Below are 15,812 nucleotides of genomic sequence, written 5' to 3'. Positions count from 1 at the left end.
CTATGGAATTATTTTTTAAAAGGGAATGAGGGAGGGGAGATTTTTGGGCATCTATAAAATATTATGCAACTGTAAAAAAGAATAAGGGAGGGGGAAAAAGTAATGAGGAAAGTCTCTATACATTGATAAACAGTGGGCTCCAGCATGTATTAGGTGAAACTGAACAAAGTGGAAGACAATGTTTACTGAGTCTCTTTTTTATAAAAGAAATGGAAATATGAATATAAGCTTAAAAAAAGCTGAAAAAGCAGAAGAGGGATGAAACAATAAATATACATATATATATATTTGGTGGATCTCAAATGCATTATCATCATAAAAAGACATCCCTAACAGCCTATTCCCCCACACACACTTCCTCTTTCCTTTCTACAGCTGTATAGAATTTTATCGTGTCGATGTTAATCAGTTTTTTTCTTCCAGTCTCCCTATGAAATCGATGCAGTTCAATCCACTTTTGCCGAGTTTGTGTGTGTATATACTGAATGACCTGAGGTAAGAAAACACACTGGGTCTCAGTTTCCTCCTGTAAAAAACAGGGATGGTAATGTCGCTTACCTCCCAGGACTATTTTGAGTAGCTGAATGAGTACACATAGTAAACGTATAGCTACTGTTTTTATGTGCACAGGTAAATGTCTGAAGGATACTGTATAAACTCAGTAATTTGAGGAGGCTAAAGAAGATGCAATTTTTTTTTTAACTGAACTTAATATACTCTACGCAGTAGTGTCTGCTGAATGAATTATACAACAGCCTCCCTTCTCATCTAGTGTTGCTTTATTTTACTCCATGGCATATATTATCATTAACACACTATGTATTATTAAGTTCCAGGGTGGCAGGCATTTGTGTGTATGTGTATGTGTTCACTTTCCCAGCACGGAACATTATCATCTAATTGATAACAATCAATTATTATCATCTAATAATTGCTCAGTAAATACCTGCTGAGTGAATGCCAAAGGGATTCCCCAATCACTGGACTTAGTATCCCAGCTCTTCAGCTCTAGAATGCTTGAAAAGTAAGGGCTAGTATTTATTGAACATGTAATACATGCTGGCCACCACTCTAATACACATATTAATGAAATCTCCCAACACCAACTCTTTGAGGTAGAAACTATTTTCCAGCTCCACGTTACAGATGAGGAAATGTGATGACCAAGGAGGTAAAGAAAGGAATTGTTTCTCCCCACCCCAAGTCTGTTAAGGCAAGCCTAGGGGTGTGGCCACCCCACAACCAGCATACTGCTGTCCCCATAACATAATTAACCTTTTCATGACGAATTTTCCACTCTTTACATGATGATATGTTGAGATCCACCAACATTTTCTTACCCTGTGAACGTCCTCTTCCACTTCCTGGTTTATTCTTTTGTTTAACATGTATACATATTTCCCTTTCTTTTGTAAAGAAGGGAGCGTGTAATAAACACGGTCTTCCATCTTCTTTTCACTTAATAAATGTTGAAGCCCACTCGCTTCATCAGTGCATAGAGATTTTTCCATTTCCCCACCACCACCTCCTCTTTCCTTTTTACAGCTGTATAGAATTTGATCATGGGGATGTTAACAGTTTTTTTCTGCCAGTCTCCCTATTAAAGAACTTTTCGGGTGTTTGTAGCTTTTGCTATTACCAACGATCGTTCCCCCTTCCCACCCGCTGTACTCCTTTCGTAGTACCACTGCCCCACTCTAACTTGGGAGTCAGATGACACGCCTCATAGACACAGAGTGGGCCTAGGGGTTACTTCTCATTCACTCCCCGAACATTAACCGGCCGTCTTTAGCGTGACCGGCGCTGTACCGGGAACATGCGGTGACCAGCACACACCCAGCCCCGGCCGCCTAGGAGCTCTTGGCCACAAACATAATCAAACAGCCAACAAAAGTCCAATAACAAGTTAGACCACGTGACATACGGAAAGGCATAGGAGCCTATGAGAGCGTTTAACAGGAGGACGTCGGGTCAGAGGGCGGGAGAGGAGGACTTCGCAGAGGAAGTGACGTTGGCGCCCAGCCCCAAGATGAATGGGAGGTAGCCAGGCATAATGGGAAAAAGGATGTTGCGGGGATAAGGGGCAGCGTGTGCAAAAATCCCGAGGCGGGAAGGCGCGTGGCGAGTTTGAGGAACTGAAAGGCCAGTGTAGCTGCGCTAAACGGGGGACGAGCAGAGGCCGAGCCAAGGCCCACGGCGAGGACGCGCCTTGGGGTCCACGTTGGAACTTTGCCCTGAGGGCACTAGGGAGACACGGGAGCGTCCTGAGCTGGGGAAGCTGGAGTCCCGAGCATCTCTGCTCTCCTCTCCTTGCAGCGCCCCCACTTCCCTGCCAGAGCCTCTGCCGTTCAGGGTCCCTCCTCCCTTCATCTCCAGGCCCCCATGCCCTCCCCCGCTCACCGCGGCGCCGGCCTCCGTCCCCCTCGCGCCCCCTCAGCAGTGCCTCTGCGCGAACGCCGCCGCCATCTTCCGTGCGCTGCTGTGCACTGTGCATGCGCCGTGCACGCTGGGTCTTCGGGAAATGGAGTCCACACGGTAGCCCGACCTCTTCCCTACGTCCTCCAACGCGAGCGGCCCTCAGCCCTCCGCAAGACGGCGCCGGGGCGGCCTCGCATTTCCGGCCTTTGAGCGCCATGCCTTTTGGAGAATGTAGTCCCTTAGCGGAGGCACAGGGCGGCAATAGAGAGAGTTCTGGGAAATGGAGTTCACGGTGGCCCGGAGTCCCTGGACGGCTAGTGTCAGAGAGAGTGGGAAACCCGGGCGGCGGAGCTCCTAGGTCTCGAAGGTGGTCCGTTGCCCACTGGGGACTGAGCAGAGGCCCCGATCCCCTCCATCGTTGGTCCGAGCCATTTACTCGGCCTGGAGCATTTCCAGCTGTCGGAAGCTTCAGTCTTCCAGTCCGTCCAACGGGAATGTGATTTACAGGGCCTCTTGCCGTTCGGAGTGGCATATTCTGACCTATGGAGTCCACGGTCTCTTTGAGTCTTGTTCGCGCAGCGGTCATGCTGGTCTCTGCTCTGCCTATTCGCCTTCTCCTGTGTAGATGATGAACCCCCCTGGGTAAAAAGGTCCCAGAATTATGCCTTAGGGGCCCTTAGTATAAGCAGCGCCACCCACCCATAGCTCCCTCACTCTTCAGCCGCCTCCCGCTCTGGCGTCCCCGGGCTGCGGCTCTCGGCGCCTGAGGTCTATCTCCTCGCAATCCCGCAGGGGGCGCCCCAATCCGAGCGGGAGGGGAGCCTGGGGCGGGCAGAGGCGGGAGGGCGGGGTGGGGGGGTGTCCCTGCTATAAAGCGTAGCCGCCTCCCGCGGCGCCCGGCAAGGCTGGGACCCCGGGCGGTCGGACGGGACGGCCCCGGTCGGACCTCGGACCGTGCCGGCTGAGAAATTCGAAGCCCTCGGTTCCCCCCGGGTCGGAGCGGTAGCGGGTGGGGGCGCAGGCCCGGGGGATGCTGGGCTCGGTGAAGATGGAGGCCCATGACCTGGCCGAGTGGAGCTACTACCCGGAGGCGGGCGAGGTGTGTCCTCGGGGATGGCGGAGCGGGAAGTGGGAATCAGGATGCGGGCTTAAATTGGGACAAGGATAGGGGTATGGGATCAAATGGGGTTCCCAACTAGAGTTGAGGAGCGGGCGACTAGAGACACCGAGACCAGGTGTAGGAGTCAGCGACGGGGGCAAGGCATGGGAGCACGGTTTAGGAAAGCTCGTCGGCTTAAACGGGAATCATGAAAATTCAGGCAAGGGTCAGGTCATAGTTAAACGTGAGGGCTATGTTGGGGACCGAAAAACCGAAAGACTAAAATTAACAAACCAAAGATAGGATTTAGCTCCGGGATAGGGGACAGAGATGGGGGATTAGGGAATGGGGTTCAAAACTGGGGGAAAAGACATGAACTAAGATGGGAGAAGGGAGGTCACCATTAAGGAAAGTCTTAAATGAGCGCTCAAGGTTAGAACATAGTGTTAAAGATGGGGGTTCTTGGGTAGAAACCAGAATTGGAGTTCATGGATAAGGAACCCCGTGGTGATCTAAGATAAAGTCAGAAATAAGGATTGGTGCCCAGAGATAGGAGATGGAGGCGCGCAGAGGTGAAGCTTGGTTTGGGGACTCTGAAATAACAGGTGGGTTAGAGTTGGGGCTCCGATAGATGGTGGGCCACATGGGGTCAGAGTTGAAAGCTGGAGGAGTGGGCAAAAGCCTTGGCAGGAGAGGGGTCAATCTTCTTCCACCACCCCATCCCTATTCATGACCCTCACCCCTCTCAACTGAACCTCAGTGGTTTAATTGTTATTAGAGACCCTCGGCAGGGATTCTCCTTGTTGGAGACTGGGAAGTTTCAGATTTTGCGTCTCCCTCCCCCTCGCTTCCCGCACTCTCCAGTAATTGCTAATGTCCTCACCAGTCCCATCTCTGACTAGGTTGCCTGGGAGTAGGGGGCGGGGTGTATCCTCACCCCAGCAGACAGAAAGTCCTTCCCCAAGTCTTACTGTCATTCCTCTTGCTGCAAGAGCTCCTTCTTAGTTTGCTCTCTCTGTGGTGGAGTGGGGAGCTGGGTCCTTGTCAGAAGGTTATGGAGGTCTGGACGCTTGGGTTCCTAACCTGGAAGAGGACTGTGGGCTTCAGGTGGGGGTGTGGGGCTGGAATGGCCGAGTTCTCTAAAGAGACCGGATCTGGGAGTTACAGAAGCCCCAGCGTGTCTGAGTCCTGGGTCTAGGATTGGAAGTTGTAGGGTGGGACTCCTGGATCCCCAGGCCCGCAGGGCTTGGAAGGGTGCCCAGGAGGGGCCAGTCCTGGGACTGTGGAAGCATGAAGTGCATGTGAGGTGGGGTAGGCTCACCAGAGAAGGGATGGGGAGTGTTGAAAGGTGGAGGTGAAATGGCCGGAGATGTCAGTTGTATGGTGGGGGAAGACATAGGCCAGGTTGGAGAGTGGAGGCTCCCAGGACAGGGTATCGCAGTTGAGCTTCCAGGGAGTTCAGAGCCAGGGAACATGATTTAAGGAGACTACACCTTAGTGTTGGGAGACAGATCTTAAGAAGTAAATTGTGGATGTCTAGGATGGAGAAGTATTTGGGGCACAGTCTGAAGTTTAGGGGACAATTTATGTGGACATCATGTCAGAAATCGAGGAGCAGTCTAGAGAAGATGAGAATTATCAGAATTATGGGAGCAAATTTTGAGAGTCAACATAAAGGGGGCATAAGATGAAAATACTGCCTGAGAGTCTCCCCAGCCTTCCCATCAGCGGAGCCACCTCCTCCCCTTGGGTCAGAACAATGGGGAGAGAAACATCTGTATTCACTCAGCCACTGAGAACTGTGAGGGTCCCCCAACTGCTTCCTGCCCCTAGCCCCCTCCTGCTGGGGTGATTGACACCCCCAGGCTGGCTCCCTGGCTGGAAGGAAATTGGGAAGTTATTACCCTGGGGTGTCCCCATTGGCCTGTGGTTCTCAAAGATCAGCTGGACCAACTGCTCCCCCATTTTTAGAGATGGAAAATCTGAGCCTTTCTGGGTGTTGAGGGCTGTGACTGGGACTGGAAACTAGGCTTCTGGCTTCATACTGCCTGCCCCTGCTACCTGTCACACCCTTCTCCAGAGACAATAAGGAAATGAAAGGGGAGAAATTCCAGCCTCCTGGGGTGGGGGTGCAGGTCCCCTGAGGGCTTCCCCCCAATCTCAGCCCCACCCTGGCAGGGGAGATCCGGCTCAGTCCCGGACACTGGGGGTTCATCCCAGCCCCGGGGCGTGGGAAAGCCTAGGGTGGATTAGGGCAGCTGGAGCACTTGAGGTCAGACCTCAAGGAGGACTTCCGGGTGGGTGGGGAGCCAGAAAAGGAGGGCCCTGGGGTCCTACTCTGCCTTCCTCTGTGATAAAAGAGTCAGACTGGGTTGGGGGCTGCTGAGGGATGTGGGAACTCTGGAACCCTCTAATCCATCACCTTCTCTTCTCATCTCTGAAGGACTCTCTTCCCTTATTCTGGGTTGGGGGGCAGAACCAGCAACCTGGAAGGAGACCATTGCATGGGAGAGGGGAGTGGCTGTGGCTCCAGGGTCCATGTGAGACTTCTGGGGAGATAGTGATGCTGAGGAAGGGAGACAGAGACAAGGAGAGAGGTGGGGGACGAAAAGGGGATAGAGAGACAGAGAGAAGGATAGTGCCCAGGAAGGGGTGGGGAGAGAGGAGGGAGACCAGGAGAAGGAGGTGCAAGACGCGGAGGAGACCCAGGGAGTGTGGAGAGGAAAAGTGAAAGAGATGGGGCTGGTAGAAACAGAGAGGGCTCAGTGGATGGGGGAAAGAGAGAAGAGGAGAGACAGAAGGAGAAAGGGAGACATTGCAGGAGGGAGACGTGGGGACAAGGAGTGGGTACAGAGGTAGTGAGACAGGACAAGAGGTGGAGGGTGACCTGCAGAGCCAGTGGGGAGATTCAGGGACCTGGGAAAGCAGAGCCACCTGGACAGATGGAGCAGAGAGAGTGGAGAGTTGCTCTGCTGGAATTCAGAATAGGGTTAGTTGCCACCTGTCCCTGATTCCCTGAGTGACCCTGGTGATTCCCTTTTCTCTCTGGACCTTGGAACCCTTCCAGTGACAGGGGACAAGAGGGGACCGACTGACTCACAGCTCTCGCCGGAGCTCTAGCAGCACCCCAGTGCCATGAGACCCCAGATAGGGAAGGGAGCGGGGCAAATAAGGGCAGATGGAGGGTTGAGAGAGAAAGGATGGAACACAGTGGGTGGGAGGGGTAAATAGAAGCAGAAAGGGAGAAATCACCATTCACCAGGCTTCAAGATTTGTTTGTTTATCTTGTTTTCTTCTTGCGAGACTGTCAGCTCCATGATGGCAAGCATTTCAGTCTGTCTTGGTCACTGCTTTTACAGCATGATCCGAAACAGTCTGGAGCCGGTCTGCCTGGAGTCAGAATCCCAGTTCTGCCCCTTCCTTGCTGTGTGAGCCTGGACAACCTCTCTGGGCCTCAGCCTACTCAGATGTACAGTGGGCATCACAATAGCTTTTCCTCCATAATGAGGCCCTAATAATTAAAGACCTTTCCTGTGAAGTGCTTGGAGCAGTGCCTGGTACAGAGTAGGTGGCCAATAAATATTTGTTCGTTGAATGAAAAAATATATAAAGGGTTAAGGAGACATAGTAATGTCTACCATATTTCATTGAGCTAAGATGCACGTTCTTTTCCCCACTTGAACATTTCTGAAAATAGAATGGGTTTTACAGTCAACTGGGCATCGAGGGATTATAAATTGACAGTGTTTTTTTCCTATTCTTATTGGTACCTAAAATTACACTGTAGTTTTATGTCTTAGATTTGATGACATATAGTAAATAAATGATATAAGGTTGATACATGATTTCTGATACTGCAATGTTTTTGTCGTATAAAAACTGCCATTTTATAACCCAAAAGACTGATAGAGAATACACGTAGAGATTAGATAGTACATAAATCAATGGTCTCAGGACCTCTTTACACGTAAAAATTACCGAGGACCCTAGTTTTTATTGATGTGGGTCATGTCTATCAATAGTCATCACATTCGAATCGAAACAAATTTAAAAATGGCAACAGTTAGTATAAATCATGTATTTTTATTAAAATAACTATTTCAAAACAGCGAGGGGAGAGGCTCCGTTCCATTTTTGCAAATCTCTTTGGTGTCTGGTTCAGTAAGAGACAACTGGATTCCCATAGCTGCTTCTGTATTCGGTCTGTTGCAATGTTAACAAGTCATACGGCTTCTGGAAAACTCTGCTGTACGCTCAGGAAAGAGAGGGAAAAGAGGCTAATAATACCTTAGAATTGTATGGAAATAGTTTTGATTTAATGGACACTTTGTAAAAGTGTCTCGGAGGCTCCACGGGCTGTCCGGGACCACCCTTTGAAAACCATGTGAAGCGTGAGCTACAGTATATGGGAGTCTGGGGTGGGGGTCGCGCATGTGGCAGCGGAGGAGAGAGGGACTCCGAGAGACAGCTCTCCAAGAGAGGTCAAGATGGAAGGGACGTGAAGAGGCAAGCAGACAGCTGGGTGCACAGTGCAGTCCAGCGACCCTTGCCAACAAGCAGAGTGAAGACTTACTGATCCCCCCATCTTTCTCTCCCTGCAGGTCTACTCTCCAGTGACCCCAGTGCCCACCATGGCCCCCCTCAACTCCTACATGACCCTCAACCCACTGAGCTCTCCCTACCCCCCAGGGGGGCTCCCTGCCTCCCCACTCCCCTCAGGACCCCTGGCTCCTCCTGCCCCCACTGCGCCCCTGGGGCCCACCTTCCCGGGCCTGGGTGCCAGCAGCGGTGGGGGCAGCAGCTCAGGGTATGGGGGCCCAGGGCCGGGGCTGGTACCTGGGAAGGAGATGCCAAAAGGGTACCGACGGCCCCTGGCACACGCCAAGCCGCCGTATTCCTACATCTCGCTCATCACCATGGCCATCCAGCAGGCGCCCGGCAAGATGCTGACCCTGAGTGAGATCTACCAGTGGATCATGGACCTTTTCCCCTACTACCGGGAGAACCAGCAGCGCTGGCAGAACTCCATCCGCCACTCACTGTCTTTCAACGACTGCTTCGTCAAGGTGGCCCGCTCCCCAGACAAGCCGGGCAAGGGCTCCTACTGGGCCCTGCACCCCAGCTCAGGGAACATGTTCGAGAACGGCTGCTACCTGCGCCGCCAGAAGCGCTTCAAGCTGGAGGAGAAGGTGAAGAAAGCGGGCGGCGGGACCTCCACCACCAGGAACAGTGCAGCCACCTCGACCACCAGCTCTTCCGCCACAGTCACCTCGCCGCCCCAGCCCCAGCCTCCACCCCCCGAGCCTGAGGCCCAGGGTGGGGAAGATGCGGGGGCTCTAGACTGTGGCTCACCCCCTTCCTCCACACCCTACTTCACGGGCCTGGAGCTCCCAGGGGAGCTGAAGCTGGATGCTCCCTACAACTTCAACCACCCTTTCTCCATCAACAACCTGATGTCGGAACAGACACCAGCACCTCCCAAACTGGACATGGGGTTTGGGGGCTACGGGGCAGAAGGTGGGGAGCCTGGGGTCTACTACCAGAGCCTCTATTCCCGCTCTCTGCTTAATGCCTCCTAGCAGGGGGATGGGATCATGGTGGCTGGAGTATGGCTGGAGCTCACGACATCAGGCTCTCGGGGCTTGATCCTCCTGGTGACACTTTGCTTGTCCCATCAGTTAACATCTTTGTTGGTCTATTACTGTGGTGACTGCCATCTCTGCAGGCATCGTGTCCATCCTCTGGGTACCGTGAAGACTGCCGTTGATGCCCTGGTGGGCCCATTGGGTACTGTGAACACCGCTGTGTTGATTGATGGTATCGGTGACCCCTCGGGTGCTCTGATGACTGTCATCTGGGATGACATCTTGGTTGGCCCTTTGGGCATGATGGTGATGCCATTTCAGTTACATCTTCTTTGGCACGTTGGATGCTGTGATCACTTCCTTTTTGGTGAACTTCTTGGCGTAGTAGATGCCAAGTTGGCCAGCAAACTGCGTAACATCTGTCTTGGCCCTTTGGGGGCTATGGTGGCCACCACCTTGGCGGGCCGACCTAACCAGTGTACCGTTGTGCACTGTGACGGCCACCGCAGCCCATGTTGGCCATTCATCACTGTCTCTTTTGGTGGGAGTTGAGTGAGGGGTGGAGATGAGAATACTCCTTGGTTTCTCTGGAGCCATTCCCCCTCTGGATCAGGAGAAACCAGAAAGGACTGGTTAGGGGGAGGAGAATTTCTACTGAAGTCTGGCTCTTGCCTGGGAAGTGGGATACTGGCTGTCTTTGACCATTAAAGGCACCATTTCTGCCTCTTACCAAATGTCTCTTTTCCTTGGTGGGTGGATGCTGTGGGGCTTCACCACCAGAATTGTTGTTCCTCTGTCCTCTTCCTGCCCCCAAAAGCTGGCTGCCTCTGGGGGAGGGGCTGGGGTAGGCATCAACCTGACCTTTGGCTCTTTGCTGTCCCTGACCCCAAGGACAGTTTACTCACAGATAGCAGCCCCTGCAGCAGTGGGGCCAGGGCAGCAGGGGGAGGTGGCTTTGAGGTGACCAAGGCCACCTCCCCACCCCCACTCCCCAGACACACATCGCTAGCTCTGAGGTTCAGGGAGCCTGGGAGCTGCTCAATTTTTTGTTAATCTGGGGAGGAGGAGAAGGGACAGACGTTGAAGGAGACAGCGTGTATTGGAGTTTATGAGTTTATCCGTGTGTGTCTGTGCCTCTGTGGGTCATAGGGCATCACTGTGCCCACTGAGGTCCCTGTGGTCTGCTACAAGATGTTACCTATTTGTATCCCTCAATTGTGTGGGTCTGTATGTCTGTTCATACTTTGGATGTATGCTTCCTGGGGTGTCTCGGGATATCAGACTCTTGCATGTGTGTTTTTATGGTTTTGTGGGGGCAGGGGGTTGTACACCTATCCCTGGGTCCCTCTGGGTCTCACACTGTTGGGTGTGTGTCTCTATGTCAGTTTGTCTGCGTCCCTGCTGCCTCAAGAGAGTCTGTGTTTGACTCCATTGGTGCAGGTCAGCCTGTCGTGTGTTTCATGTGTACCTCTGAGGATCAGCATCTGTATGTTTAAAAGAAAGTCTGCCTGGGTTTGCATATACTGCCTGTCACTCTCGTGTGGAGGGTCTGCCGGTCCTGGCATGTGGCTGTCACTTTTGAAGGCAGGTATGTGGGGAGGGGGCTGAGTCCTCCTTTGGCTGCTGCGCTCCTCTGGGGTTGGCGTCTGGGTGTCTCTGGTCCTCCATGTCTCTCCCTGGGCTCTGAGTCTGGTGCCTGTTGCTCAGCTGTTGGGAGGGCCTGGCTCTCTGGGGAACACAGCTGTACACTCCATGCCTCTCATTTCACAGAGTGGAAACTGAGGACCAGATGGGGAAGAGACCGGGCCAACCTTATTCAGCCAGGATGGAGCAGGTGGGCCGCACCGGTCCGATTTTTGTCTTTTCCTTATTTTGTGTTTGCCTCACTCGACCACTGGTTCCTTAGCCACCATTCTTTTATTCAGTTGCTCATTCAAAGACCAAAGGCTGTTTACCCGTGTGTAATGTGTGTGTGTGTGTGTGATGTCTCTCCCAGTTTTTGTGTGTCCATCTTTCTCTTTTATCTCTTAGTGTCATCCCTGTGTGTGCCACTCTGTTCCTAACTGTCTCTCTGGGCCTTCATCTCTGTCTCTTGGCTTTTTTGAAAATGTTGGCTCATCCTCTCCTGTGGTCTGCCTCGCGCTTTCTCCCTCCTGCCTCCTCTGCCTTGACTACGTCCCTCCCTCTCTCTGGGCCTCTGGCTCTGGTCTCTCCTTTCCTTGCTCTCCTGAGGTCGGCCTCCCCCCACTCCTTCTGCTCTCTGGTCTTGCTCCTCCTTCCCTGGCCTCCCTCTCCCAGCGCCCGGAGTTTCCGCCCCTACCTGCCACCTCGCAGGCCAGGCCCTCTATTTCTGTCACTGTGCCTGCCCAGCAGGCTGCGTGTCACCCCCGCCCCCTGCCATGCTGGCTCCGAGTCAGCCACCAGCCTCGCTGTCCTGGGCAGGCCGGGGAATTCCTCCTGGTTCCTGGAAAAAACAACTGGGGCAGAGAGAAAGGCCCTCAGTCTCCCCGGGTGCCCGCCCCCCTCCCTCGGGCCCAGGGGTCTCTCCCAGAGTCGGCCGGCCCGAGGCAGGAAGCCCTGTGGTTTCTGGCTTCTCCCAGGCGGCCTCCGGATCTGGCCCCCACCCCCCGGCCAACAGCCCAAATATTATTCCGCAGGAGGAGTCGGTGGCGGCGGGAGGAGGCCCAGGCTGAAAGAGGCTTTCAGGGCGGCCAGGCCTGGGGCTTCCTGTCCCCAGGCTCGGGCCTCAGGCCGCCCCAGAAGGGACCTCAGGTGGCCGGAGGGGCGGGTGTTGTTGTAGGGTCCTGGGGGGAGGGTGGGGCCATCTGTCCGGGCGTCTGGTGGCCACTGGGTAGGCTGGCGTGGGCAGGTGTGACCCCCACCCCAGGGACAGCCGGCTGACGTCCAGCGTGGAAAAGTACCATGGTCAGACATGGGATGCATGGACAGACATGAGGACGCCAGGCATCAGGATGGAGGGACAGCCAGGAGGACACAGAAGCCTGGGCTGTGACAGATGGACCTGCACCCGGCCTGTGGGCCCCTGAAGTGACATGGTCCAAAGGAGGCAGCCATGGATAGGGAAATAGGGCCAGGACAGGGTCCCAGCTGTGGGCAGAAGGCCACTGGGATCCCAAGGCATGAAATAATAATGATGAAAAGACTCATAATAATAATAGCGACAGCTACTAGGGCTGATTGTGTCCAGCTTTGTGTGAGCATTTAATAGACTGACCCAACCCTTTCTACCTCCTATTTTATTATTGGTGAAACTGAGGCATGAAGTGGTACAATGACTTGCACAAGGTCACACAGATAGTAAGTGGGGGAGCTAGGATTCAAACCCAGGCAGTCTAGCCCAGTCAGTGCCCTTCACTGCCATGCAGTTCTAGAACAGGGCAGGGCAGCCGCACGCAGGGGCCCTGGGGTCCCGTGCCTGCCCTGACCCTCTGCCACAGGAGGAGGAGGGGCATGCCCAGAACCTAGCAATCTGGGAGGCTTACGCATGTGTGTGTGCACGTCCGTGTCACTGTGTGCGTTGCTGGATGTCATACATCTATCTCGGTGTCAGTGTGTCAGTACTGTGTCTGCAGGCTTACTTACTGCTCCGTGGTGTGTCTCTCGTCAGGTGTGTTAGTGTGCATTGTATGTGCCTGTATGTCCATGCTTCACTGTTTGTCACTGGGTTGGCATCACTATGTATGCATGTGTGTCGCCATTCTGTGTCTTCTATGTGTCTGTCACCGTGTCCTCTGTCACTATGTTTAAACATTGTGTCTCCACGCTGACCAACACGTTTGCCTATGATTGTGTCCAGATGTCCATCACTGTGTGTGTGTGTCACCGTTTGTTACAGTGTGTCCGTTACTGGTTCTGTGGGTCTGTTTATGTCTCTATCGCTCTGGGTCTGCCTATATCTGTCCCTGTGTGTCACTGTGTCTGTCCCTGTATGTGTCACCATCTACCCAGGTGTCACCATGAGTGTTACTCACCACCCAGGCCACAGGTGGGCGTGTCGGGCCCTCTGGTGCCAGGGCTGCGGCCCAGCCCATCCCACCCTAGCCTGCCATGGGCCAGGCTGGGCGCCTGTTTGCAATGCCTGCCACAGGTAAACACCAAGATCCGGAACCCAAGGGCCACCTCCCTCACCTCCACTCCCTGGCCCTCCGCTTGCCCTGAACTGGGCTGGACCAGGGCCCCGCAGGCAGTGCCCCCAAACTGGAGACGTGCCCTGACCCTCCCTCATCCATGGTCACCAGCCTCCTTAAGTCTCCAGCGCCGGCCCAGCCCTGTCTGCTTCTTTCCCTCTGTTCTTCTCTGGGTGTCTGCTGGCCTCTCTGATTCTTTGTCCCTGCTTCCTCTCACCTGTGTTCTTCTGTGTCTCTTCTTTTCTCTGAAATGACCCTTGTCTTCACTTCCACTGTCCCTCTACTTCTGACTTTTTCTGTCTTGTCTCAGTGAAGTGTGATTTCTCTGTTTCCCTGATGTCTCCAGTTAAGTCAGCTTTTCCTCTCTGCCGCTAGGTTACTAACTGGGCATCTCCTTGCCAATCTGTCTCTCTTTTGCACCTCCTAAGTGTCTCTTCCTCCTTCTGTCACCATGTCCCACTCAGCCCAAGTCTCTCAGTCCTGGCCGCTACCTCCGAGTCCCCAGCCCCCACGGAGCATACCTCTGCCCTGCCCAGGCCCTTAGGGAAGTCTGTGGCCCCCAGCCTCCCAGCCCCAGCCTGCTGGTATATATATAAAGGGATATGTACATATTATTTATATCTGTACCCGGGGACAGGAGGGGTAGACACTGGGACCTTTGTGTAGCTGCTGCCCGCTGCCTGCCCGCCCGCCACTCCTCTCCCTTGGTCCCTGCTGCCCGCCCGCCGCCACCCCTCAACCCCCCCAGCACAGAAAGGTTCCTGTGGGGCCTGCCAGCTTCCTCTGCCTGAGGTGTGAGTGGGCATACCATGGGCGAGGTGGGCAGGAGGGTCTGGGGGTTTTTCCAGCTCCAGGGAAGCTTTCTGGGTGGGGAGCTCTCTGGAAGGAATGGGACTTCTCAGCTGGGCTGTTGTCTGTCTGTCTGTCTGTCTGTCTACGTCTGCTGTCCCTGGGTGTCCTCGGAACCTTACCCGGCTTCTCTGTGGGGGGACTGTCCACCCATCTAATGTCATCCTGACTTTTTCTCTGTCAGTTGGGTCTCATTCACTGGTGTGCATACCATTGTGGGGCGTATGTCTGAGGTCCTCTGATGAATCCTGAGTGCACAGATGAATGAGGTGCTGTCCATCCCAGCTGATTCTTTGCCATTTCTGTCTCATTTGCTCCATCCTTTCAGTCAGTGCTTGAACCCTCAACCTGTTCTCAGTAAAACAAAACCCAAAGTCCTTACCATGGCCCACAAGGCTCCTGATGCTCCCCTGCCATTCTGATGACCTCATTCTTACGACTCTCCCTCTTCCCATAGCTGCACTGGCCACCTGGCTGCTTTTGTAACATACCAAACAGGCTCCCACCTCAGGGCCTTTGCACATGCTGTTCCCAGATTTCCCCAGGCTCCCTCCCTCCCTTCAGTTCTATTATCTCCTCAGTGAATCCTTCCCTACTTCCCTCTTTAGGATAGCAATCTCCATCATTCTCTATCCTCTTTTCCTGGCATATTTTTTTCTTCTTAGGACTTACTGCTCTATGGCTGTCACATTTGATGGTTCCATCTCCATATCCCACCCAAATGTCAGCCCCTTGAAAGCAGGGGCTGCATTCTGTTCCCAAGCATCTCCACAGTGCTTGTCACACAGAGGATGCTGAACAAAGATTTGTTGAGGGAAAGGAGCCCATTAATTTATCCATTCTTTAAACTAGCCCTGTGCTGAGCAATGCTGAGGACACTGTCGTGACTGAGACACACACAGCCCCAGGCCTGCCCTTATGGGGCTGACAGTCTAGTTCCTAGACAATGATGATCAAGAATGTGCAGGGCTGAGATAAGGGAATACAGGGTCTGTGAGAGCCCAGAAATGGCACCTGATGCAATCTGAGGGTCAAAGAGGGCTTCCTGGAGGAGGTGTCAGCTGAGCTGAGACCTGGAGGATGAGTAGGAGTGAGCCAGGCCTTATTGTGGGACCAAGTGACCAAGGTAAATGCAACCTTGCTATTTTTCAGTCTCACTCCATCTCATAGAACTTCTGAGTCTGAGGATGTCTGAACTCTCTAGTTCAGACCTGTACCTTTCTCTGCTTTCAGTGTTTCTCTCTCTCTCATCTCTTTATTCCTTTCTCTGAACCTCAGGCTCTCTGCTCTCTTCCTTTTATGTCTCTACTGAGGAGTCTCTCCGTTGGGCTCTCAGTCCTCAACCTACCTGGATTCTTCTCCAATTAATTCTCTATTCTGAACGTCTGCCTGCCTCTCACTGTTTCTGCTTCATCTCTCCCAACTCAGAGGGCCTCTCAATCTCTCTCGTCTCTGGGTCTGTCTTCTTTCCCAGTGAGCTGGTCTCTCTTTACATCTCCCTCTCCACCTCTCATCTCCCATCTTCCCCTGGCCTCTCTCTCTGCACCTCTGTCTCTCTTTTCTCAAAGTCTCTTCATCTACTCACTGATCCCCAAATAAACCCAGAACCCCTTCACTCTGGCCCCACCCTAGTGCTGGGGGAAGGGGGACTGATCCAGCCCCCCACACCCACACAGGTCAGGCCGTCTACTGTGTTAATGGTTAACCCAACCT

The 15,812-nt window shown here is 53.5% G+C and overlaps 2 protein-coding genes across 2 annotated transcripts in view; one reads left to right on the top strand and one right to left on the bottom strand.

The window, feature by feature from the left end:
- The window catches only part of SYMPK (symplekin scaffold protein), a 37,251-nt gene extending 34,698 nt beyond the window's left edge, over positions 1–2,553 (bottom strand). The window contains exon 1 of the mRNA XM_036885384.2: positions 2,401–2,553. The gene's annotated coding sequence lies outside the window, so the exon portion shown is untranslated. The remainder of the gene's footprint in view (positions 1–2,400) is intronic.
- Positions 2,554–3,294: 741 nt separating this feature from the next.
- FOXA3 (forkhead box A3) lies at positions 3,295–9,983 on the top strand. The gene is made up of 2 exons (XM_036885460.2): positions 3,295–3,517; positions 8,119–9,983. The coding sequence occupies exons 1-2, from the start codon at positions 3,449–3,451 to the stop codon at positions 9,094–9,096; spliced, it is 1,047 nt and encodes a 348-aa protein (XP_036741355.2). The 5' UTR covers positions 3,295–3,448; the 3' UTR covers positions 9,097–9,983.
- Positions 9,984–15,812: the final 5,829 nt, after the last annotated feature.

Source organism: Manis pentadactyla, chromosome 15 (assembly GCF_030020395.1).
Source record: "Manis pentadactyla isolate mManPen7 chromosome 15, mManPen7.hap1, whole genome shotgun sequence".
Lineage (NCBI taxonomy): Eukaryota > Metazoa > Chordata > Mammalia > Pholidota > Manidae > Manis > Manis pentadactyla.
Note: the sequence above shows the minus strand (reverse complement) of the source record. Positions and strands in the feature narration are given on the sequence as shown.